The sequence below is a fragment of the Gambusia affinis genome, linkage group LG13 (assembly GCF_019740435.1).
Source record: "Gambusia affinis linkage group LG13, SWU_Gaff_1.0, whole genome shotgun sequence".
Lineage (NCBI taxonomy): Eukaryota > Metazoa > Chordata > Actinopteri > Cyprinodontiformes > Poeciliidae > Gambusia > Gambusia affinis.
This window is the reverse complement of record NC_057880.1, coordinates 2,419,781-2,445,912: the sequence shown is the minus strand read 5'-3', so window position 1 is coordinate 2,445,912 and position 26,132 is coordinate 2,419,781. Positions and strand designations below refer to the sequence as shown.

The 26,132-nt window shown below is 38.2% G+C and overlaps 1 protein-coding gene across 1 annotated transcript in view; it reads left to right on the top strand.

Moving 5' to 3' along the window:
* Positions 1–26,087, top strand: part of LOC122842723 (1-phosphatidylinositol 4,5-bisphosphate phosphodiesterase beta-1-like) — a 28,988-nt gene extending 2,901 nt beyond the window's left edge. Inside the window, exons 3-32 of the mRNA XM_044136853.1 lie at positions 1,196–1,264; positions 1,934–2,074; positions 2,177–2,256; positions 3,320–3,373; positions 3,846–3,921; positions 4,919–5,019; positions 5,239–5,402; positions 6,770–6,916; positions 7,694–7,851; positions 8,821–8,903; positions 10,022–10,106; positions 10,208–10,373; positions 12,633–12,688; positions 15,717–15,813; positions 16,043–16,127; positions 16,501–16,625; positions 16,999–17,153; positions 17,707–17,874; positions 17,954–18,053; positions 18,861–18,965; positions 20,318–20,430; positions 20,534–20,684; positions 20,790–20,843; positions 20,972–21,149; positions 21,355–21,487; positions 21,599–21,675; positions 22,960–23,049; positions 23,140–23,197; positions 23,302–23,388; positions 24,229–26,087. Coding sequence (XP_043992788.1) covers positions 1,196–1,264; positions 1,934–2,074; positions 2,177–2,256; positions 3,320–3,373; positions 3,846–3,921; positions 4,919–5,019; positions 5,239–5,402; positions 6,770–6,916; positions 7,694–7,851; positions 8,821–8,903; positions 10,022–10,106; positions 10,208–10,373; positions 12,633–12,688; positions 15,717–15,813; positions 16,043–16,127; positions 16,501–16,625; positions 16,999–17,153; positions 17,707–17,874; positions 17,954–18,053; positions 18,861–18,965; positions 20,318–20,430; positions 20,534–20,684; positions 20,790–20,843; positions 20,972–21,149; positions 21,355–21,487; positions 21,599–21,675; positions 22,960–23,049; positions 23,140–23,197; positions 23,302–23,388; positions 24,229–24,381 — 3,309 coding nt within the window. The 3' untranslated portion in view covers positions 24,382–26,087. The remainder of the gene's footprint in view (positions 1–1,195; positions 1,265–1,933; positions 2,075–2,176; positions 2,257–3,319; positions 3,374–3,845; positions 3,922–4,918; positions 5,020–5,238; positions 5,403–6,769; positions 6,917–7,693; positions 7,852–8,820; positions 8,904–10,021; positions 10,107–10,207; positions 10,374–12,632; positions 12,689–15,716; positions 15,814–16,042; positions 16,128–16,500; positions 16,626–16,998; positions 17,154–17,706; positions 17,875–17,953; positions 18,054–18,860; positions 18,966–20,317; positions 20,431–20,533; positions 20,685–20,789; positions 20,844–20,971; positions 21,150–21,354; positions 21,488–21,598; positions 21,676–22,959; positions 23,050–23,139; positions 23,198–23,301; positions 23,389–24,228) is intronic.
* The last annotated feature ends 45 nt before the right edge of the window (positions 26,088–26,132 follow it).

Below are 26,132 nucleotides of genomic sequence, written 5' to 3'. Positions count from 1 at the left end.
CAGAACAAAGATGTGTTTGTTTAGATAAAGACATAATGAGGAAGGTTTCTGTTAGACAAACTCATCGGATTAAGAGAGCAGCTGTTAAAATGTCCTTACAAAGCAGCAAACAGTTATTTGAAGCAGCTGGAGCCTCTGGAACCTCAAGGTGGAGGATCCTCCAGAGGCTTGAGGTGCATGAATCTACTGTTGGGCCCCTAATCAGAGATCACTAGCAGAAACGGTGGCAGTGGGTTCAGCCGTACATGAAGATTCATTTTCAAACACTTGTTCACTGATGACTGCTGTGCAACACTGGATGGTCCAGATGAACACAGTAGTGGATTGGTGGTGGACGGCCACCACATCTCAACACAGCTGTGACGTCAGCAAGGAGGTGGTGGAGTCATGCTTTGGGCCGAAATCATGGTAAACTTCAGAGATCAAGCAACGGCAGCTTGCGAGGCAACTGACAGATGCGCCAGCGGTGTGATTGGTCTGCGAGCGCCTGGGTTAAAATACATCAACTATAAACTTATCTTTATGAAATAAATCTGCTCCGCCAGTGAAACGCTCAGAGCAAAAGAGACACTTGTAATCTGGCTTTAAAAAACAAAGAACAAACAAAAAAGAAAATATATATTTTTTTCTTTTTTCAGTTATAAATTTTTCTAAAAACTAAAAGATGGGGGAGCTTATAACACATTAGCAGGGGGAAGCCCTGTACTTATTGACAGTTATGGTAATTGTAGCTGCTGGCTAACATAAACACAAAATTAAAAAAATAAAAGACACTCCTGACATCATTCTCCTTTTCACGTACCTACCATACTATGTTGCCATTGTGCTGCCAGCTGTTTCACCAAAGAGACTTTTTGACTGGTAACACTTACTGGTGTATTAAAAAAAAAACCCTATAATAAATAAACAGTGATTAGTCTGGTGGGTGTGCATGTAAAACGTGGTGGCCTGCCAAGCTTATACATTGGGAGAAATCCTGGATGTTATGCACTTGTAATAAAACACCAATAAAAAAAAGCTTACTCTGATAAAACAGGGACAGGAGTTTCAATTCGAATGTGAAGAAACAAGCAAGACTAAAATGAATGTCTTGATTTATACAACAGATTTTCTCTCTTAAGAAAACACTTTTTTCACTGGTTGTTTCTAAATACTTGTGGTTGTGTTTGATTTGTTTTGGTTGTGTTATCATTAGGACACAGAGTTGTTGGACCTGATCTATGTGAAGGATGTCAGAACTGGTAGAAGCACCAAACCTCCCAAGGTATCACTCCCCTCAGCATGACTTTTTGTCCTGAACTGTATTTCTAATGCTATTTACTTTTGCATTTGAAGTCTCTTGGTTCTCTGCGTCCCATCAGTGACCTTGCCCAGTGAGGCTTCTGCTAATGTTGCGGAAAAGCTAATGTTTTATTCATTAATTTTTTATCACATTTGAAGTTAAATTCGCAATAACACTTGAGCTTGGCATACACATGTTTTTATGTTTGGTTGAATGTCTTTACTTATAGGCTAATGAATGATATGTTATGTTTTTTATCTTGTAAGTTTTGTAGTACATTTTTTTAACTAAATAGGCCATGTAAAATTTTTACAACATATGTTTTACCATCCTATGTAAAGGGATCTTCTGCATTTCTGCTTAAGAAAAAAATTTATTTTGGGTCTTCTGTATAATGAAGTGTCCAAGTTGTCTTGTAATAAAAGAACAGAACAACCATTAGAAATGTATTAAAATTTTTGGAAATCTTAAAAAAACAAAAAAAAAACAAAAAAAAAGTAAGTTTTTCAAATTTGTCTAATAAATTCAATTATTTGGTGAGTGATTTAAAATCTCCTTACTGCTTAAATGTTTACAGTAATCTTTCTAAAACCACCATCACCACTATGAATCCAATTCAGTTAACATTTTTCTTTCCGTGTCCTCCGACAGGAAGCCAAGCTGCGGGAGCTGCTTGATGTGGGAAACCTCGTTGGTCGGTTGGAGAACCGCATGGTCACTGTGGTTACCGCCTCAGACCTGGTCAACATCAGCCAACTGAACTTCATCGCTTCGCAGGAGGACGAAGCCAAGGTAAAGAGCTGGTTCCTGCTTCTGGGACATTTAGGGACGATTGTAATGTTTAGGACAATGAAGATAAAATGTGTGAGCTTTTTTTGTTTGTTTGTTTTACAGTTGTGGTGTGAGGAGGTGTTTGCTTTGGCTACTAACCTGCTGAGCCTCAATCTCAATAGAGACCACAGTCTGCTGAAAGCGTGAGGCTGGACACACAGACACACACACACACACACGCACACACACACACACACATCCACAGACACCCACACACACACATTACTGGAGAAAGTCAATAGATGGATAAAAAATAGTTTAAACTTTGTTAATAAAAATATTGCTGATGTGATATACTATAGAAAAATTGTGGGTAAGCTGATATTCTCATCCTGTCACCATTTAAATCCTAGAGGCACAAAGAGTCATTAAACTGGTTTATGACTATGCAAATTACAAAAACTTTAAATGCAGTGCTTTGTCAGATAAACAAAAACAAGCCATCATCCTCTACCACTTCCTGTCGTCTTATTTGGTGTTTCTGCCGGTAGTAACATCCTGCTGTTCATCACGTGACTTGTGTGATGTGAAAAAAGCGTTTCCATTTCAGTTTTGCAAAATGCATCTATTTTGATAAAGGCTAAAAAAAAAAAAAAAAAACAACTCATCCTAGTGTCAGAACTTTTTATTGAGTTTGTTCAAAATTAGCATGCTTCCATTAAGCAAATTTAGTTTTGTAATTTCAGTTCATGCAATTTTATAGTTACATGGAAACGCAGTTACTGAAAACATGAAACTGGCATTTTTAAGAATTATGGTTTGCAATTTTCCAAAACGCCTGATCCGTGTGAACACACAGCCTGAACGACGAAAAAAACATAATTCATCAGGGTAGGAAAAGCTACACATCTAAACTCATGCAGTTTTCTACAACTAAGTGAAGACACAGCAACTGTGAGAAAGAAGGAAGTCTGGTAAAATAAAAACTGAGCTGAACTCTGGCATTCATGCTAATTGCAACCTGTGATTGATGATGGGTAAAGATGGATAAAGATGGTAGAGACATACCCCAAAAGATTCAGCCTTAACTGCAACAAAAGCTTATTCCTTATTAACTCAAGAGGACTAATACAATGACCTGTCACACATTTCAGACTCTTTTGTTGAAAAATGTAATCTCATAAAATCCCAACAGGGTATATTAAAGCATACAGTTGTAACTCAACCAATTGTCAAAATGTTTCAATATTTTTGTCATTGTTTCAGGTATGTCAGGCTGACTCTTCAGCCGAACGCAGAGGGAAAAATTCCTGTGAAAAAGTAAGACCTTCATGATTACTTTTGTCATCGTCAGTCTGTGTTCTGTGTCTGAACATCAGGCGTTAGGCACAGAGGCTTGTAAATGTGAAGAAATAGCTTGAGAAAATCTGCAGAGACACTCACAAACTTAAACTTTGCTCTTTCGTATCCCTTGCTTCCAAGATTAAACCTAATTCCATCTGCACTTGGGGAAGCAAAAACAGGGACATTATTCATGGAGGTACCTAATTCAGCACTGACCTGGTAATCAACCAGTGCCGGAGTTATGAGGCACATAAGACATTGTATGAAGGAAAGCTGCTTTGTAGAAGCAAATTAAGGTCACTTTGTGTCTTGGAAAAGTAAAGGAGGAAGGAAGGAGTTCTACAAAACTCAAAAAGTCTAAAGATGCAAAGATATTTTTCAAAAGGGACTTTATTTAATTATCTTTGTTAAAGGTTCTAACTGAGGTTGTCCATTTTTCCTGTTGCAGTATTGGCCGGCTGTTTTCATCGGACAGAAAGAGAATTGAGAATGCCCTCGAGAGCTGCAAGTTGCCATATGGACGGGTGAGCAGAAGTTTAGATTATAAAAAGATGCAGTAAATAGATGAAGGTGACAGTGAAAATGACACAGTTTCAGATCTTGAGTTCCCAATAGTAAACAGAAACAGTAGCAGACAAAATGCTAACAATTTGTAAGCACCATGAAAATACTGATGGTAGCTCACCGTTGGCTGCTAATGCTGTTAGTAGCTTCCTATTGGCATTAAATTACAGAGCTAGTTCCATGGACTACATTTGTTCCTCTGTCATTCAAAATCTAAATTACTTTGACAAATCCAAACAGGGATTCTCTTAAAGCGCACATTGAGGTTTATGAAACCAGAAACAAAGGATTTCATTGGGATTATAGGGTCCATGGAAATGGAGCTATTCATGCTACAGTTATGAATAGCTTAGAGCTATTCATAGCTTTAGCTATTTCAATTTTGGACTGAAACTGTCCTGTTTTGTGTAGAAATAGGACCCATGTGCAAAGAAGTGGTAGGCCAGAAGAGTAGAGGAAGTCTCTGAAGGAACCACTGAGAGGCAGACTTTGGGGATTTCCAGTGTGAAAACTACAGCTGGCTGGAGGGTACAACAGGTGGCCCTGGGGGTGCAGCAGGTGGCACACAGGCTCTGGCGCTCTGAAATGAAGCTTGGGCTTTAGGGCACTGAGTTGAGACTTTGACTAGGGAGCACTAGAGGGGTTCAGGAATTCTGAGTGTTCATGCACTCTGAGGTAAGGTTTGAGCTGTGGATGGAGCCTGAGGTTAAGGACTATAGGCGGTCTGGGGAGGCTCAGGGGATGAAGGGAATGACAGAACATCAGCCAAGGTTGGCTGAGGCTCTGGGATACACAGAGACTGTAGCCAGTCCACAAAATAATAAACAGCCCAAAAGAACCCAAATAGAAAAACAGCAATAAACACTCACAGCTCCAGACAGAAACACATTTGACTAGCTGTTTTCCCCTCTTGATGTTACAATTAAACCTGTTTCCGTGTCTTCTTTATTTGACCAGGGTGACAGCATCAAACTGGAGGACTTCACCTTGGATGTTTACAGGAACTTCTTGGAGAGTCTGTGTCCTCGTCCTGAACTCGGCAACATCTTCAAACTGCAGTAGGAAAACAGCATCCGCATCATTTAGAATTCTTTTGAACCTTTTTTAGTCAAGAAAAGGTCTTGCTAGTGTAATACTTGTGGGTGATTTTTTATCAAGGTGTTTTGAATTTCCCAATTAACAGCATAGCATGATGGCTTACTTGGTCACTCTTGATGAGCTCCATATTTTTGCCCCATGGGTGTTGTGTGCTAAACTGACTGCGCTCCTTTTTACAGAGGAGGCAAGGGTGGAGGGATGTCCATCGATCAGATGACCGAGTTCATCAACAACAAGCAGAGAGACCCGAGGCTTAATGAAATTCTTTACCCCCCTCTTCGCCCCGCACAGACACGCACTCTGATGGAGCGTTACCAACATGACCAGGAAAATCTAAAGCAAGGTATACACAGTGTAAGCCTTTTTTATTATAAGTGATTGAGATATGTTTGAAACATATTTTGATGTCTAAATATAATGATTTAAGAGATGCCTTGGTGTTAACATAACATGCTTTAGCTAAGATAAGATGTATAAATCTAACTAAGGCATCAAAATGTTTTAATTAGTGTATTTTTGAAAATTCTTCACTTTACTTCAATCACCTTAAAACAAAAAGCATGTACCTAAAGATTATTTGGGCAACCTCTGCACAATGTCAAGCTAGTCTCTGGCTCTAGAATGGGCCATTGGCTTAATTATTTTTCTCCAAGGCCTTTTTTGGTTCACCATAGCCTGCGCTACTCAGATCAATACAGTAAACTGTATGTAAATACAGTTTACAATTTGGCTTGGGGTCACTAGCTCTAACATTTTGTGTTTAAAACCAGAAATTTCATAAATTCTTTAAATGATGGTGGGGCAGTTGCAATCTGAAACCTGTTTGCAGTTGTGATTTTGCTTGGATTCATCAACAGATGAAGATAATGTAGAGGATCCCAGTGTTGTAAGCATCAACCCACACTAACTGGTCTTAGCAGACTGATCAACATTTTGTAGGTCAATGTATCCTGATAACGATTCTTCTGTTTTGTTGAAAATTTGTTGAATATAATAAAGGTATATCATAAAAAGAAAGACTCATCTCTAACAAGTGTTGCATCACTTTTGCAAAACATATTTACTTATCAGGGATGAGGTCCAGACTAAAAAGCTTTGACTTGCCAGTACCAATTTCTACAGTGGCCCAGAAGGTTCAACAAAAGGCTGACATAACAAAACATACAAATTCCATTATAGCATGAATTCCAATTTAGCTTAAATTCCCTTTTCAGCATAAATTCCTATTTAGAGTGAATATCTTTCTAGCATGAAGTTAGCATGACATCCCTTTTAGCATAATTTCATTTTTAGCATATTTTGCCTTTTAGCATAACTTCCTTTTTAGCATGAATTCTATTTTAGCATAAATTTATTTTCAGCAGATTTTTATTTTAGAATTTACTCCATTTTAACATAAATTCTGTTTTACTGCATATTAACAGACTCTTGTGCCCATACCCGTTTCAGACCTAGCTACCAAGGTGTTAATGCTTAAGTAGAGTGAAAGTTTCTTAACATATTCAGGACTGTAAAAAAATGTCAGAAAGTCATTTTATCATAAACCAGATAGAGGGTTTTAAGCCATTGTGCACACTTTTACAAAATACCTTTTAGCACAATATAATCAATATCTTATTTCAGTCATTCTAAATGTAAATTGTTTTTAACTTAACATGTTTTTCACTTTCATTGTGTGACATTGTGTTTTTGTATGCATGTTGTCTGTAGGTGTTATCTCTCTCCAGGCTTTTTCCAGTTATCTGTCCAGTGATGAGAACAGTGTCATTCCTCCTGAGAAACTGGATCAGTCTGAAGATATGAACTTTCCTTTGTCACAGTATTTCATAAACTCATCGCATAATACGTACCTTACAGGTAAGGGACACAACAAACACACCATATTAAAAACCCAACATACACGATGAGAAACAATAACATTTATCATTCAGCTCTGGTCAGAAAACTATTGCAGTATTTCTCAGCGAAACTAAACAACAAACAAAAACTTGCCAATAAGTGGTGTTAATGTAGCATTTTATTACAGCATTAGCTAGTGAACAAAACCGGGCCTTACAGCTCTAGCGCCTTGTTTCTACTGAGCAGTATGGCACGGATCAGTGGGATAGTTTTCCACCAGACAACACGAACCCAACACATAGGATGTCATGGCAACAACAGTGACGAAAGTTAAACATTTTACAGGTGTCTTGTGTTGTGTCACTAGCCTGCGTTTGTACATCTGCAAGCTCAAAATTTCTAGTCACTTGCCTTACTAGGATAACTGGATCACTACTTAGAAGACAACTGGTTTTTAATAAAGTAACCCAACTTCAGAAAACACACGCAGTTGATAAGAACAGCAAAGTGATAAAAGGTTAGCTAGTAGATGATAGATGACACAAACCCGTGTCAGGCTGAACTTTATTATTGCTTTTCAGCTCTTAGGAGTTAAAATCTCTGTTATGTTTTCATTTTGTCCAACATTCCACCTGTTTTTACAAGTTTGTTGTCATTAGTCATGATTTCTAATTTCCCGAACATAAATGTTGTAATTTAGCTTAGGCAAACAGTATGGTGGGTCTGGCTGCCTGGGGTCGATGACAAGCTGTCACAGTTTTCTTTCTGTTTATATTCCTTCTACGTGTGTTTCAGCGGGCCAGCTGGCAGGAAGCTCCTCGGTGGAGATGTACCGGCAGGTTTTGCTGGCCGGTTGTCGCTGTGTGGAACTAGACGTGTGGAAAGGGCGGACCGCTGAGGAGGAGCCGGTCATAACTCACGGCTTCACCATGACCTCTGAAATCTCCTTTAAGGTTTGTCAGCCACTATTTGAAACTGTGAGATAAACGCTACGTCTTAAATGTTGTCGGTGGAAATTTGTCCTACTTCAGCGCATCCATTAACTACAGCATAATTAGTGATTTCAAGAAATGGGAAATTTAAGCATAATATACACATTTTAGGGTTGAAGGCAAAGTTTTGGAAAAGTTATTCTAGAAGTTTGTTATTAGCCTCCATTAACCATTCATGCTCGGGGTCATCATCTTGTTTTAACACCCAAATTTTATAATAGACAAAGCAGGCTAACAATAGTCTTCTGGAATGCCTTGCCTAAAACCCTAATCTGTACCATGTTGACAGTTTTAGTGCTATGTGTTAATTTTTCACAACCACTACCACATACAGCCACAGCCTGATGTTTTTACTGAAAATCTTATATGATGAACCTTCAGAAGTGAATTTTCATTTCATTCATTTTCATTCTCCTTTACAATTAAACATTATCTTTAATTGTAATTGCTGGACCAAGACAACATTACTTTGTGTTGGTCCAGCTCTTAAGCAATCCTAATAAGATACATCTGGGTTTGTGGTTGTGACGTGACGGAATGTGAAAAAGTCATATCAATGTTCTTGTAAAGCACCATGCCATGAGTCCATGCCAGGAAATCATCCAGTTTACATCAGCACTGCCAGTTTTTCCAAGTGATTAAATTTCCAGTCAGAATTGTCCCTAAAAGCATGTTGCTGGCTGCAGCCAGCATGACACTGACTTGTCAGGCTATGTCTCAGTCACGTCTCTTGTTGCCGGGCAATGCACAAACGCTGGCTGGGTTCAAACCGATATCTTAAATAGATTTGATATTAAAGCAATTGAGTCAGCTTCACTGAAATCTAATCCATGTTGGAACTCGTTTAGGCTGTTTCCCTGCATACCCTATTTGTGAAATGGATATCTGGCAAATCAACTAAAGGATGTTTTTTTTATTATTATTTTGTAGGAGGTGATTGAAGCCATCGCAGAATGCGCCTTTAAGACTTCACCTTTTCCTGTCATACTTTCATTTGAAAACCACGTCGACTCGTAAGGACTATATTAACACATACACTCATCAGCCACGTTTTCTTCCATACACCTTCCTATCTTGCTTGCAACTCGTGCATAATTTCTTTATGATAGATTTAACAAGAGTTTAGAAAACCTATCAGAGGTGTTTGGCATTGGATAACAATAAACTCTTTGTCATGTTAAATCCCTGTTCTTCCCCATCCTAAAACTCTCTTTTAAAGTTACTTTCACCATGTCTAGATGCCAAATTACACTGAGATACCACCATCTGGGTGGTTAATTTTTGGATGCAATGTCCAGCCTTTCTAGCCATACGGCCAAACAGAAATTTAAAGAGGAGTGGCAAAGATAAATGAGATGGATTAGCAATGCTTGTGAGCAACTGATAGTAACTGTGCTTTCATTGACCATTTGACATTTCAAAAATAAATTTGCTTAATCGAAACATGCCAATTTCCATAAAAACAACCCTCTTGTTTTTTGATGAGAGGTTTTGGTGCTATGATGAGTTTTTTTTGTTTGTTTGTTTGTTTTTTTGATTGGATCAAATTAATTTATATTACAAAACTGCAATGGAAGTACTGTTTTTGCACCACATGTCACATAATCAACATTCGGAGGTAAACCATGGTGAGGACGACAACAGGAAAAAGTTGGAGGATGATGACATGTTTTTAGTGATTTATTGCATGAGCAAACTTATTCATTTGTGTTTTTAATTGTGCTTACTATTTAATTACAAAGGTTTTGCCCACATTGGTAACAGAAACGCAGCTACTGTCTTAATGTGGAAGACTGTTTCTGCTGCCTAGAATTTAATCTGTTAGCATGTCCCGACAGCCGTGAGATTGTCATACAACAACAGTCTTCAGTCAGAGGCCTCTTCAGAGTCATTGTAAGACTGACTGCTACTCCAGACACTTTATGCCCACAGCATATTTTAAGACACTTGGACGATATGAGTTATGACATTTATTTTCCGTTGGTGTAGATAAATTGTTTTTGAATTGAATTCATCTGCTTTTGAACCGGTGTACCAGGTAAACTGGCTGGTGAATGAATTATCCTGTTCATGTAGATTATATCATTGTTGAGATAAAATGTGTAAATATGTCTCTTTATGTGTTTTCCAGCTTGAAGCAGCAGGCAAAAATGGCCGAATATTGTCGCTCTATTTTCGGAGAAGCCTTGCTGATCGATCCTCTGGACAAATACCCGGTAAGAAAATGCAGAACGTTGTTTCATGCTGTGATTTTGAAAGTAACCCTGCATTGACCGTTGTTCTCTCCTTTTTCCTCACACTTTTTCCGTGTCTGCAGCTGGAGGCGGGCGTCCCTCTGCCCAGTCCTCAGGAGCTGATGGGCAAAATCCTCATCAAAAACAAGAAATCTCACAAACCCGCCAACACCGCCGACACCAAGAGGCTAATTGACCAGCCTGCCAATCAGAGCAATGAACCAGTGTCTCCTAGCAACAACACGGGAGGTATGACACAAAGACAATAGACTCAGAAATCCACATGAAACATGCTCAGCTGTGACAGTCAAAGGACAAAAAAAAGGACAATCGTTTACTTTGGGATTTGTGATGCTGCATCATCTGCAGGAAGACACAAAATGTCAGAGCCTTCAGGAGTCAAATTAAAATGCTTTTTGTCCCAATCTGTGGAGTTGTTTTCACATCCATCTTCGCGAATATGAGTCACTGCTATCGTTCAGGAAAGGTTCAGCGACGGAATCGTCCTTAGAAGGCAGAGACACAAAGCAATTTCATGTGTGTGGGGTTTTTTTAATGATCGGCTGCTTTTACGAGGCTCGTGTGTGTTTATCTTAACCTTTTAGCTGGAGTGAAACCTCAGATGTCTTTACATTTATACCGCTGCATCTCATCAGGGATTCCTCAGTAATGAACACACATCCCAGATGAGATCAGAAGGACTGAACGCCAATTAAGAGAGAAGCGCAGAGGGAAAGTTAAAGGCTGTATTGACATGTTTGCCATCCAGGTCCTTAAAAACATTTGCTGGAACCGAAGATCCCAGCCATGGTTTAGAATGCAGACTGGGATTTCTTGCTGTACTTCCTTCAGTCAGAGCGCTTTTAAGAAACAAATAATCTGTTTTCATCCGAGAGCAGCTGCAGGGTGTTTGCTCCAATCTTTTGGTTTGTTGCTTGAAAAACGATGCGCTACAACCAGTAACTTCAATGTATTTCATTGGGATTTTATGACTGTAAATATTAAAGTTGTTTTTTTTTTTTGTGAAGAAGCTCAGACTGGATGAAAACTACTGCTACAAATTCTCAGTTGAATACAGATTTGGGCCATCTAACATGTTCTGGTGAACATCTGCCAAAGTCTCAAGTTTTCATTCAAAATTCTCCTGTTTTTGGCTCCGTCAACTGGAGAAAAGCATCAAAGCATGCAGCTACCATGTTTCAACATAACTATGGCATGTTCTGTTAAACACAGTTATTTGCATAAAACCATTTTTTGACTTATGCTCTTCTTGCACCGTCTGTCAGTACAGATGGATGGTCATTTCCTGGTCACTTATTCTAAACTCTATTTTGTTTTCAGGTGATGCGTTGTGACCAAACACAACTTAAAATTAAAACACTTTATCTCTGACTTGCCTGGTGTGAACCGGTGTGAATGTATTATTTTGATGTTCTTGCTTTATACATTTAACTAAATATGTCAGGGTGTAAGTAACTCAAACTGATATAAGGTTAAATCATTTTCTTCTTTAAAAAGGTACAGAAAGATAATCTTCTGTTTACCATTTTTTTTACCATTTACTATTTGCTTGCACTGGTTTTTATTTAGGAGTGGTTTTTTTTAAATCAAACAAAAAAAAAAGTATCAGATTTTTATGTTAATAAAAAATTAGGGCTGAAACTTTAACATATTCATTTTGATTCATTAATTACGTAGTCTTTAAGGTGTGACAAATTTACAAAGGCAATCAATTGCTTTTCTTCCAGTTAGAACCTTCATGTTTGCATGTTTCTGGTACATTTGTTCATCCAACAGACAAACTCCACAGAGTTAGCCTACCAGCGAGGCTGATCAAACTGAAAATAGCATCTCAACGCTAAAATGTAGCAGCAGCACAGACGTATCCAACTCTAATCTCCACATTTCTAAAGACGTTCCACTCAATCAGAAGTTCATAAAATCTAGATAGTACTTTGCACCAATCTGATGGTTGAATAACCTAAATAATAGACTGAAAACTATAAATATCTTTCTTGTTGAGCTCATACATATGTTTAATTATTTAATAAATTAACATCAAAATTATTTTTGAATTGAAATGTTGATTATTTTGTTGAAACATGGTTTTCTATAATTAATTACAGCTTCTGTCATTAACTTGATTACAAATTTTAATCACGTTTCGACATTTATCCTTTTATGTTCTTCACAATTTACACAACTGGAAGTTTGTCTGTCGCATAACTCCTAATAAAATACAGTGTATTCCAGAGTTTGCTTTTGCAACAAAATGTTGGAAAGTCCAAAGGTGTGAATACGTTTGCAAGACCATTTTTTCCCTGAGAGCTCTTTGTTGACTCTAATTAAACTACGATGTGCAGTGAGGCCTCACATCCAGCCTCAGATGACGCATCTGCCTCGTAGCCAGCCGGCTTCTTTCCTTCCACGGAGTCATGTTTCATTCTAGTTCTTCTGTAGAAATGAGATGGGACATGGAGATGATGGTGACTTATTTAATTTTAACAGACATGGAGGCTGAGAGTGAGGAAGATGATGATGATGAAGATGATGATGGTAAAAAGGTCAGTGGGGACATTTTAAAGAGCTGACAGAGGGCCACCCTCACCGCTGTCAGCCTTTGTTATCGTTTGCAAGCAATGTGTGCTTTCACAGCTTTGTTGGTCTGTTCTTACATGCTGGTGCCGCTGTTGATCTTGTCGTGAATGTTTGCTGTTTTTTTATTTTTATTTTTTTTTTAGTTTGTGCCTTTTTTTCGGTGTTGTTCCCAAAGCTGCTCTTTATTTGTCATCTGTGCTGTTCTTGATGTGTCATTTCCCTTGGTTTTGGTCTTTGGTCAGTGTTTGGATGCTATCTATCTTGTACTGTTACAGTTTTTAATTGAAAGACTTCAGCCCTCATCCACTCAGTTTGGCTTTGTGCCCATCATTTGTACTCTTGTGTTTTATTCACAAAGCAAGTATCTAATAGTATGCCGGAGCAAACATGCAGTGATCAAGAGCCTCTTATGTCAGTTTCCATTTGTCTTGACTTCACAATCGATTGGATCAGACCCTTGCTGCATTTCCATTACGAAAGTGTGCAACTTTGTCTGTATTTCGCTAATTTGGAAAAGACACAACTATGCACTCACATTTTTTTCCTTTTAATAAGAAATGCAATTAAAAGCACATCTGAATAAGTTTGTTCAGGCGATAAGTCACTAAAACTATGTAGTGTCATGATCTTTCTACCACTTCCTGTCATCGTCTTCTTCATGGTTTGCACCAGCGGCAACATCTGGTTGTTGATGATGTGACTTGTGTGATGCAAAACAAAATGTTTCCATTTGCAAAATCCAATTTTGATACAGCCAAAAAAAAAAACAGCACACCTCATCCTTGCAGCAAAACGTTTTATCAAAAAATAGTTTTTTCAAAATAGGCGTGCTCTCATGCAATGAATTTATTTTTGAAATGTCAAATTGCCCAGTTCTATGGTCAATGGAAACACAGATATTGCTTAATCTGCACGTCACATTACGTTTTTACAATATATACATACAAAACATCTGTTTAGAAAAAATAATATAAAACAAGATCAATTTAAAAAGCTGAACTCAATGAATATTACAAATGTTTTGCCATTAAAAAAACACAAAATACCAATTCTAATGACTGATGTTGTCATTAAATGCTTCAGCCTCATGATGGCATTCATCCACAGGTCTTAGTTGAGCTTGTTGAGGTTTGCAATTGAGTTCAAATTAACAATGACAACGATTGTCACTTCAGTATAGGACCTCTTCAGAAGCCATGCTTTGCTGGAATTTATGTGCTTGGAACCATCGGCCTGTTTGGAGATTCAATGAACCCCAGGCTTCCTCACAGATGCCATAGTATTTTTATGAAGGTCAAACCTTTTGGATTTCCTTTCTCAAGCTACTCAGTAGTTTTTTTAGCTCTGGTCTATTCCTACTGCCAGAACTGGTGGAACTAAGTCAAGTTTGTTCTCCACTTTACTGACACACACCTTTTTAGACCTGCCCACAAACTTTCCATAGGACTGAGATCAAGGTTTTGTGATGGCCACAACATTGACTTTGTTTTCCTTAAGCTGCTTTGTAGCCACTGTGGTTGTATGCTTAGGGTCATAGTCCATTTGGAAGATAAATCTGCACCTGAGCTTTGAATTCCTGGCTGTTCTTTATAGAATTTGTTTCAGTATTTCCCCTGACAGTTGGGATGGTACAAGTGCCCAGTTCAATGCATCAACTATAAACCCGTCTTTCAGGAACAACTGTGCTCCGCCGGTAAAGTGTGCAGCATAGCACAGTGCAGCAAAGACGCATTTGGTCCACGGTTACTATTGTTTTTAAATAAAAACAAAGAAGACTTGGGGGGGCAAGTAAAGTCTGGTGACTTGCCAAGCTTATAATGCATTGGGAGAAACCCTGTGTATGTAAATGTCCTGCTTCAACTGCAGTTGAGAGTTGATTTTCTTCATTTACTATTAAACCTTCAACACTCCAGGTTTTTAGGAGTTACATCTCAAGCACACCTCATGCAGCGTGCTTCAGACTATGTGATTTCCCAATGTGTGCACTTCTTTCCAGGGGGTTGAAGAATCCGGAGGCCACCATAGTTATTGAAAGTAGCAATTAGTGTTGAATTTGAAATAATTGTCATTTCCCACAGAGAACATGATTGGGGATTTTATGAGAAGCAGGATCATGTCAAAGACAATTTCCATTATGGGGGAAGAATTTAAAGAGCATTTGTGTTTGCCTGGTTGACAGACTGCTTTAGAGAAGCACCAGTGATTCTGTATACAAGAAGAGACAGAGCAGACTGCGTTTGTTAAGGGAGTTTAGGTTTTGCAATATTTACAGAACGACGTTATAGATTTTCTATAATTCATTTATGGAGAGTGCAGTCTCATCTGTAGACATCTATGAGGGTCGCAGCATCAGAGCGAGTCAGTTTTAAAAAAAGTCTATAAAAATCAAACTAAGAAAGAAAGCTGAAAGACTCTTCATAAAATCAAAAGCATAATGAACAACCCTGAACATAACAGTTAGAAACAGTTAGACTGAATATATTTGAATTCATTTCAGACATACTTTATTTGTCCTATTCAGACATACTTTATTTATCCCGAAGAGAAATTAAACATCTTTAATCTGAAGACTGCTGCTGTATGACAACCTTATGACTGTCATGATGACATGCCAACAGCTCAATATCCAGATGTTACTGTGGGTAACATCTGGAGCGGTTCTTAGCTTAACTTTCTGATAAAGTGTAAGTCAAGGCTTGTTTCTTTATTAGGCTTGAATTGCATCTCAATTCAGCTGTGTACTCATTTTATGTTTGTTTTTGATTTTTCTCATATGTCCACCACAAAAAAAAAAAAAAACAACAAAAAGAAACAGCTGTTGTTTTACTGTGCAACAGCAAGCCTGTGCGTTTGTCCTGCATCTCTGTTGTTGAGCAGCAGCTATGCTCACAAAACCAACTTTGTGCATGATTATTTGGCTGTGAAGATGTGTTTCTAAGGAATCTTTGATCGTATTTCAGTGTTTAACCTTGTGATTGTTGGCCTTCCTCTCAGGGCTCTGCAGAGCGAGAGGCTGTTGCTACGGAGGAGATGTCAACTCTGGTAAACTACGTCCAGCCGACCAAGTTCAACTCCTTTGAAGCATCAAAGAGTAAGAGAGAAACAGATGCAGAATCTGCTGCAACACAGTTTGAATGTTGGATCTTTGTGTCTCTAACTCAGCTACATGTTTTGCCTCAATGTGTTTTTTAAAATAACAGGATCAGGATGTAAGTCCATCTGAGGCATTTTCCCTAATACCGATGTGTGAAGGAGGGAAGTGATGTAACCAAAATAATTGCCCAAGAAATGAGCCGCTTCCTGTGTTTTTCTGTGTGTAGAGGCAGCCCGCTGTTACCACATGTCGTCTTTTGTGGAAACCAAAGCTTTGGAGCACCTCACAAAGTCACCAGTGGAGTTCGTGGAGTATCCTTGGCAACCGATACCGCAGTTGCGGAACGCCATGGCAACCAGTGCTTTACTTTGTTTTCCCTCTTCCTCTTTCAATGCTTCTTTTTTTTTCAAATGTCAGAAATCTGTATGAGTCACTGAGGAACTTTAGCATTCCTTTTTATTATTATTTGAGTTTAGGTATTTATGTCAGCTTGCAGAGGAAGAACTTCAAAGGTTGCAAGACCACGTTAACATTTATTATTACTAACATCTACTTCTGAAAAATAAATCAAAACCCTTAATAAGTAATTTTTTTATATCTATACCCTGAAGACAATTTCATGCATGATTTCTCTTTACCAGAGAAATATTCTCTGGTTGTTTTCCTTAATGTCGTGTCGACAAGATATAATAAATCCCAGCTGAGTCGTATTTACCCAAAAGGAACCAGAGTGGACTCGTCAAACTTTATGCCTCAGCTGTTCTGGAATGCTGGATGCCAACTTGTGGCTCTCAACTACCAAACAATTGGTAAAAATGAAATAATAAAATAGATAAGACTAAACAACAAAGGTGAATTTTAACTCTTAACCAACAGGTTAGAACAAGAAGGCATTTCAATTTTAATCCCCTTTTGACTTGAGTGCCACCATTGATCACAGCAACATTGTACTTATTTTATCATCTTGGGTCGGAATTATGGATTCCAATTTAAACTTATTTTGCTAATTGTGTCCCAAACAAAATCTTTAGCATTGATTTTGTTTGTATCATCCTTAGAACCACAGTTGAATTGTACTTTATTCCAGGGATTAGGCATTGGCCCTCTTTCATTCTGAATTTATTCTGAATTGTAGTTTGAAATCTTATGATATTGCTAACAGAAATGAGTTTTATGTTCCAGATTTGTCCATGCAGCTGAACCTCTTCATGTTTGAGTACAATGGCCGCAGTGGCTACCGACTGAAACCAGAGTTCATGAGGCGTCATGACAAACACTTTGACCCTTTTACAGAGAACACAGTGGATGGCATCGTAGCTAATACTCTCTCTGTGAAGGTACAGCTCAACAATAAACTCCTTCTCAGACTGTAACTGCTCACAATAATGACATCCAGTACATTGACCTAAAGGTGCTGTTGTCACTAAATGTTCTTAGAATCAGATTCAGCCTTTATTTTCACCGTGCAAAAGCACAACAAAACTTGTTTCAGTACAGCCCAGCTAATGAACACCAAAGGACAAAAAAAACAAAACAACAAACAACAACAGACATGGGTAGAGAGGTGCCTGAGTCTGTAGCCGTCACAGGAGGCGTTGACCTTTCATTGCAGAAAAATGAACGGTCTTTCTTTCTAATTATGAGAAGGAATTATTTGTCTGTAAATACAAATGAGGAATCTTTTAATTTATTTGTTCATGACGGTGTTAACTTTTTCGGTTTTTGCTAAATGTTCTGTAATCTCTATGTGTTGCTGCCAGTGTTAGCCAGGATTCTCTTGCAAAAGAGATTTTTAATCTCGATGCAATTTTCCTGGTGAAATAAAGGTTAAATACATGAATACAAAAATCCTTTTAAAGCTGCTCATAAAACCACTATTGCATATTGCAGGTCATCTCAGGCCAGTTTCTGACTGAACGGAGGGTGGGTGTGTATGTGGAGGTGGAGATGTTCGGACTCCCCGCAGACACTAGGAGGAAAGCTCTAAAGACTAAAACCTCCCAGAACAACAACGCTGTCAATCCAGTGTGGGACGAGGAGCCCATCGTCTTCAAGAAGGTGAGGGACTCCTTGAGATACAAACGGCCTAGTTGAATCAAATGCCGCTTTCAGACAGATGACTCCTACTTCCATGCAGGTTATTCTTCCGACTCTGGCCTCTCTGAGAATTGCCGCATTTGAGGAAGGAGGAAAGTTCATCGGCCATCGAATTATTCCAGTGTCTGCCATCAGACCAGGTCACAGTTAATCTTATTGAGATCAAAACTCATCTACTAATGCTGGTTATGGTATCAACATATACATGAGGAAACAACTGATAAGAGCTCAGAGCTGCAGCATTGTTCATTTCAGTACCTTATTTTCATTTTGCTGTCTGTAAACTCACAGATAGACTTGGCATATTATTCAGACACTGACAGTCTTGCTAAAAAATCATCTTGGCTCTCACTCTGTTCAGAATCACATTGAGGCTTTAGAGAAACTATGCTGCTTTCATTAATAAGTGTTGCTTGACTCGGTCTTAGCAAATTCAGCAGCAAATATATTAACCTGCCAGGTTTTATGTTATGTAACCCATTTTTCTTTCCTAGTATTCTGAATGTACCTGAGCAAAGTTGGGCCACTCCCCCTGTTTGTACAAATTTCTTCTGGAGTAATATTTTTCAGATCATTAAACAAATTACATGATCACACAAAGACAAGATAATTAAAACCTTTTATTTTTTTATTATCTGTTTTTGAGTTATTCAGAGGGAGGCTTGTTTGTGTACTTTGGATTTTTGTTCTGCTGCATAACACAAGTGTGCTTTAGCTTAAATGAAGGAACTGATGGATGTGTATTTTCATCAGGATTTTTTTTCTAGAGAGCAGAATTTAGGGTTTAGAGAAATTCAAATCACCTTTAAAATAATGAAATCACCATTAGAAATCAGCATTTCTGTATTTTCTTTGGTTGTCTTTGATGTCAAAGTTAACTTGATGAGCTGAAACGTGTATGTGAGTAAACAGCATGGTGAATAATTGGATTCATGTTTCTTCTGCAGGCTATCGTTACATCGGCTTGAGGAATGAGAAAAACCAGTCTCTGATTTTGCCAGCTGTGTTTGTCTACATTGAAGTCAAAGACTATGTCCCAGATACATTTGCAGGTAAAAACTCCTCAGAAATGTAGTCTTTGGGAAGGTACTTGCAAGTAAAATGTATTAGTTAACTTCTTTCATTCTGTCTGACTCTCTAGTCCTGACTTATGGTGATCCTCTCTTATTGGAACTTTAAGTTGATCCAAATGTTATTGATTTGCTTTATGCACCTGCTTAGTAGGTAGAGAGTTCTTTGACTGGTTAGGATGTAGAAGAAATCCTGGCATCAAGTTCAAAAGTTCACCGTTTTCATCTGTGAGACATGCTCTGATCCCTGTGATCCCTGTGATGGGCTAATGCTACGCTGGTCCTGAAGCTTGCTGGATTTCATTGGACTTAATAAATTCTGAATTTCACTGCAACTGTCAACTGTACAATGAGAAGGAACATTCTTAGCACCATTGTGCGTTTTTTTTTTTTGTTGTTTTTTTTTGGGGGGGGGGGTTACCTTAGGCCACTTTTATGTGAAGCAGTGATGATTACACACTAACAACAGATGAAAAATCCTTTGTCACTGCTTCCTTTTTACCACAAACAAATGATTCTATGTGTGATCAACTGCTCATAGAATTGCATAGCTCTTATCTGTATAGATGATAAAGAGGCATCAATATATGTTTTCAGCTTATTTCCCCAACATGGTTTTCCCTTCATAGACTAATTTTGAAGCATTAATTTTTGCACAAACCTCTTCTGTAAAAATATTTTTTTTCAGAAATCATCAGTTATACTGCCATTTTTGGAACATCACTTCCTAATGCCAGCTAAACAGATTTGTTGGAAGTTTCCTGGGAACTTGTGGACTTCATAGCTCCTTAGAGCCACCTGCTGGACATTTTGTTAATAGAAGGATCATTTGATTGCATATGGCTTTCTCCTTGTAAAGTTACACAGTTGCTAATTAACTACTTAGTTGGAAATTGTGACATTTTGTAATGAAAAAATATACGACTTTGAATTTTATTTTTTATAACAGGCTAAATAACCCATATTATTGCTGTTAACCTTTGACTGTGTAACTTTACAGATGGCAACCCATAATTGTCAGAGTACTGATTCATTCTTCTGGAAGAAGGTTTCTTAGAACATTCCAGATCTCAGGACAATACACATGCTGTAAAATCTCACATTATTTTTGGGTTGTTTTTGTTTCTTCAAGATATTTTTAAGATAATGAAAAGGTTTGCACAGACATGTGATAACTACAGTTCAAATAAATAATCCTCAAAATATGTTCAGGTCTTGCCTTGAGTACATGAAGAATTAATGATCCAGAGTTATGGCACTAGAAGTTCTAGTTCAACATCTTCATCATCGCTGACATCCAGTTGTGGTCATCTGTGTCCTCATTTTCCCTCCAGATGTGATCGAGGCTCTGTCCAACCCGATCCGGTATGTTAACCTCCTGGAGCAGAGAGCCAAACAGCTGGCAGCTCTGACTCTGGAGGACGGAGAGGAGGAGGCGCAGATTGAGGTACCGCTTCTTCTTATTCCACCTACTGTTGTTTATTTATCTATTTACCTAGTTGGTTTTTTTAAATGTAATTTGGCGACAACCATTTTTTTCTGATTTACAGGATGAGATGGACACGGGAGCAGAGCGGAAGAACGACCTGAAACCGGCTCCGCTGGAAAACGGACTCAGTCCCACCTCAGGTCCAACGGGTCACACCCCCGTTGCTACGACACCAAAAGCCTCCGCAGCCCATCAGCAAGCAGCTACAACTGGTAGGGGGGAAAAATATCACCACTATGGTTTTTGTATTAATAAATGTAACTATAGATTTAATTGTATTGCTTTTTTCATTTTATCATTTCATTTCTGAATTTTAGAAGCAGCCAAACCAGCAGCAAAGACTGAAGATCTGGTTTTAAGTGTTTTAATAGGTGAGCTTTTCTTCATATATAAAATATGTGAATCAATGAATCAATAGCTGATTTACAGTGCTGTAAAAAGTCTTTTTACAGTTTTATGTTTTTTGATGAAAACTATGAATCTGATTACATACTCACAGATATCCCAGCATGCACCTTGGATGCCCTGCAGCAGTCCAAGGTCTACCAGAAGGAGCAGCGGCGTCAGTTCAAGGAGCTGAAGGAGCTGGTGAGAAGGCACCAGAAGAAGACTTCAGAGCTCCTCCGAGAGTTCAGCAACAAGTACAAGAAGACGGCCAGGCAGTGCAGCAAGAGCAGGTGAACAACGCCTCAGTCAGTCCAACAGAATAACAATACAACACAGTTAATCACTGCCACGTAAGGTAAGGTGCTGCATAAATGTGGTTAAGATGTGTAGTACATTGCAAAAGTATTCTGCCTATTTTGTCGAGTTATGAACAAACATTGGTGAATGTTTTTGTGAGTTTTAGGGAAAGGTGACAATGCTTTGTGCATTTGCCAGGGCTTCGTGTCCGGAGAGTGAGAGAGACGAGCGTCTGCAGCAGCTCAGGGACGAGCAGCAGCAGCAGCTGCTGGCTCTGAGGCAGGAGCAGTACTACAGTCAGAAGTATCTGCAGAGGGAGCACATCAAGATGGTAAGGTCTGACATCATCTGTGCCTCAGGTTGACTGCACGTAACAATGACTCAGCGAGTGTTTTTTTCTATAATGAGAGTGAACTGTTGTGAGTATCTCTGTTTCCTTCAGCTTACAGAGCGGCTCACCAGTCTGGCTGGAGAGAGCCACAACTCACACATGAAGAAGCTCAAAGACATTTGTGAAAAGTAAGCAGAGCAAAACTATCCATAAAATCAAAAGATGTAGAAGTTCATCTCTTTAATGATACTGTCATTTCGCTTCCAACCTAAATGCTCTGCTTTAGAACTGGACTAGGACTAGGACTAGGACTAGGACTAGGTCCTTCCTAGTCCAGACTGGGAAGGACTGGACTAGAAAGGGTTCCTTCCTTCCTTTTTTCCTTCCTATTCTTGTCTTCATTTGTACCTTTATTCATTTTTCTTTTCCTACTTTGTTCTTTTCTGCTTCCTTGAGTATTTCCTTCATCATTCCTCCCTTCTGTCTGTGATTCCTTTCATTTTAATTTTAATTACCTGATCGAAAACAAGTTGAACTTTGCTATAAACAGGTCAAGAATAATTGTCAAAATGACAATGTTTCAGACCATGCTCAATGCAGAAATCAACTAAAATGGGCTCCAACACCATAATCTCTCTAAAGTCTGTATTTACCATGCACACATACAGAGTTCTTAGAAATATTCACTCTGAAAAGCCTAAAAGCATAAAAGAATGAGAAACTCATGGTGTGGTCACCATCCTCCTCTGAGGATGTTGATTGATTGAAATAGCTTTTGATTTTAGTACATGTGATCACTTAATGCTGCACATTCAAAGAATGACCGTTTGCAGTTCTTTAAAATCCATAAAATGTTTAGAAAATCTGCTGTGCATAATAATTTGGAACAGTGCATTTTGAGTTTTTTATTTTTGAAAAAAATACTGTTCTCATGGGAAGCTTTGTTCAGTAAAATTTAATTTATACTGTAATAGTTCATGATTTGAAAATTATACTGACTGTCATTTGCCTGAGAAAATCGGACACAATATCACTTGCATAATAATTTGGAATATGGTGTACTTGCTGTCTTTTAACATGAGACACAGCTTGTTTTTTGTAACAAAAATTTATTAATTTATATATCAAACCTGTTTATTTGTCCTTTTTTAACTTTTATTTTTCTAAATTATCATTACTCCGGTAACAGTCCTTTGTTTTGGTAAGCTATCTTTTAGTAAACCAATACATTTCTACATTATGAACCTTTCAAAACAAACCCATTTAATTTTTGCACATTTTGCCATGTTATGGCAACATACCTCAATGTACGAAAGAGGAATTTTATGATTGCACAAACAGAAAACGTAGCGCGTATTTAGCAAAGTGATACTTGGTTTTCAACATACCAACCTAAATCTGAAACATGTGGTGCTCATTCAGACTTGCAACTAGCAACCCTGCAGCTCAAATGTTTCTTCATGCTGCTGCAGGGAGAAGAAGGAGCTGAAGAGGCAGATGGATCGACGGAGAACCGAGAAGATCAACCAGGCCAAGACCAAAGAGAAACATTTGGCTGAGGAGTACGTCTTCTACACGCTACCCTGATCCATACAGCTAGCTAACCATGCTAACATCTAACTGTAAACTTGCTCAACTTGTCTTTCTTTCAGGGAGAAGATTGAGATCAACAAGTCCTACGTCAACGAGGTTGTGCAAAACATCAAGCGGGTGAGCAAACCTACCTTCCAGTAATTTATTGCTGATCTTCTTAGGCACTGAACAAGATTGTGATGATGTGTTGGCAAAAGAAACAAACTTTTTGTTGTCCTCAGCTTGAGGAAACTCAAACTAAGCGTCAGGATCAGCTGGTGGAGCAGCACAATGACCTCCTGCAGGAGATCCAAGATCAGAAACCAAAGGTAATTTACGTCTACAGATGGTAGTACTGCCATGTCTGGAACCTGCTAGCACAGCCAAGATGATTGACAGGTCTTTACACCTAGCATTGGAAGTGATAATATTTCCGTAAAATAGATTTAGATTTGTTGCTCTAATGTGACAAAAGTGCAAGGGATAAAAATCCCATTGCAAGGTACAATTGACCCTTTGCATGTGACGTCACATTCTTCTGAAAGCGGCCCATTCTGCCACGACGGAAGTCAAAACAATCAATGCGCATTAAATTTGACAATAAACAGACATTGGGTCACCTAATATTGCTTTTATTTAGTTGATTTGGCTGTGAAATTGGTCATATGGTGTTGAGCCACCAGCTGCACAAACACATAAGGAAGCAAACCTTTTAACGAGGAAAAAAGATGGCGATGGATGGCAGCCGTTAATTGTAAAGACTGGCAGCCCTCTGTGTTTTCACAGAAATTAGCAGAGCATCCATACACTTCATAAGTTAGCAAGATTAGTAAGAGGCAATCAAATATTGAGTTATGGAGATGGTACACTTCAAATCATTAGTAACCCAGGAGAAAATGCCTCACCATCATGTAACCTAACATGTATGGGGAAAAAGTAGGTTAGCATCTAGTTAGCTAAACTTATACAAGTAAAAGCCATGGCTGCACTGGCAAAAACAGCTTGGGAAAGCACTTCTTTCATGGCACCTCAACTTGATTAGGTAGTTGCAAACGGTCCATAGGAAGATATTCCAGTGACGTACAAGACTTTATATTGGCCAAACATTTGAATAATATGATATAATATAATATGCTTCCAATCTCTTATAATTGCAAACAATTCTCCAGCTGCAGGCGGCGGTGGAGGCAGAGTTCCAGGAAAAGTTCCAGCGTCTGCCCGGCGAGATCCAAGACTTCCTGCAGGACAGGAAGTTGGAGGGCAGAGGTCACAGCAAGTCCCGGCCATCGACTCCCCACGAAGCTCTTTCAGAGGAGGACTGAGCAGGAAAAATATAGGAGGATGCAGAGGAGTGATACAGGAAATGAAACTGTAGGAAACTGAGGCGCTTCACTGAGGCAGTAAATATTTATAAAGACTGTTAATTCTCTTTTTAATGGAAAGAAACAATCTGACAGTTTTTTAAATTATTAGAAGCATGAACAGTGTTGTACTTCAGCATTTAATCAGATGTCATTGGGTCTTATGTTCTAACATTCTGACAACTTACTGCATGATTATCTGTCTATCTATCTATCTATCTATCTATCTATCTATCTATCTATCTATCTATCTATCTATCTATCTATCTATCTATCTATCTATCTATCTATCTATCTATCTATCTATCTATCTATCTATCTATCTATCTATCTATCTATCTATCTATCTATCTATCTATCTATCTATCTATCTATCTATCTATCTATCTCATGCATCTTGCATATAGAACTGCTGTGACTTTCATTACCATTTACCCTTTACAAAGATTTTCTCTGTGCACAATATTTGTTAATTTTTATTTTGGTACAAGCCGAAGCCAAGATTCACACAACCATTCTGATTGGTCAGTTTCCCAACAGTTTATAAGGACGGTTTTTAAAATATATATATAAGCAAAATATTTGTCAGGTTTACTTGCCTTTGCCTGAGAGAACCTGATGTTACTCATCACCACTAAATGCACACATAGAACCACAATGTATGTTTACTAAATACAGATTATTACTGCCATATTTTAGTGTCATAAATTTATATCTTATGTATGAATGATTTTAACCCCAAAAGGCAATTTTCCCATAAAAACAGGAAGTATCTCATTTCCAGTAACAAATACGCAAAAAACTTTGTTGTTATCCTGTTAATGTTAAAAAAAATACAATTTCGCAATTGTGGTGTTTTCACTAAATAAGAAACAATTAAAATCACACATAAATAAGTCTGTTCATGCGATAAGTCATTAAAATAACACACACCGCCACGATCCTCCTGCTACTTCCTGTCATGTTCTTCTTCATGGTTTCTGCCAGTAGTAACATCCGGTTGTTGACAACATGACTCTTTTGATGTGAAAAAAATGTTTCCATTGCAGGTTTGCAGAATACACTGACATAGACACAGCCGAAAAACCACCTCATCCTGGTACCAAAACTTTTTGGGAGTTTTCAGCTATGTTGTATAAAATGATTATTAAATCAATGAAATTCAGAATATGCAATGTTTTACTCCCTCATAGCTCCTGCTACTCAACAATCAGCAGGTCAGATGTTTGTTTCTTTGCAACTGCATGATGTTTTTTTCTTTATTGTGAAACCTTTCCAGACTCAATAGTCTGGTGATATGTTTACTTATTAAATGTTATTTCATGATATTTGATTAAGAAGAACCACCATGAAACAGCTCGACTTCTTTGTCGTAAAACTGTGTGCCAAATCCAGCCTGTTCCTCTTTGTACAGTGATTATTCGGACTAACGTCATTTTCCAGGTTTCCTTTTGGTTTTGAGTTTAGAAATCTAAAGCCAGTCTGTGTGGAACAGAAGATATTTTCAACACATCTGTTGATCCTCTTGAGAAATGTTTCAACTCAGCTCTGCTTTGGTTCCACTGAGCATGCTGCCTTGTCCTGAGTTCCTCCACCTCTGGAATTATTTCTTGGTTTTATTGAGTGCCATTTAAAAAGAAAGAATAAAATGTTTGATCTAAAATTTACTGATTTGTTTCTTTTTGCTGCTTAAGCTCACAATAGTGGACTTG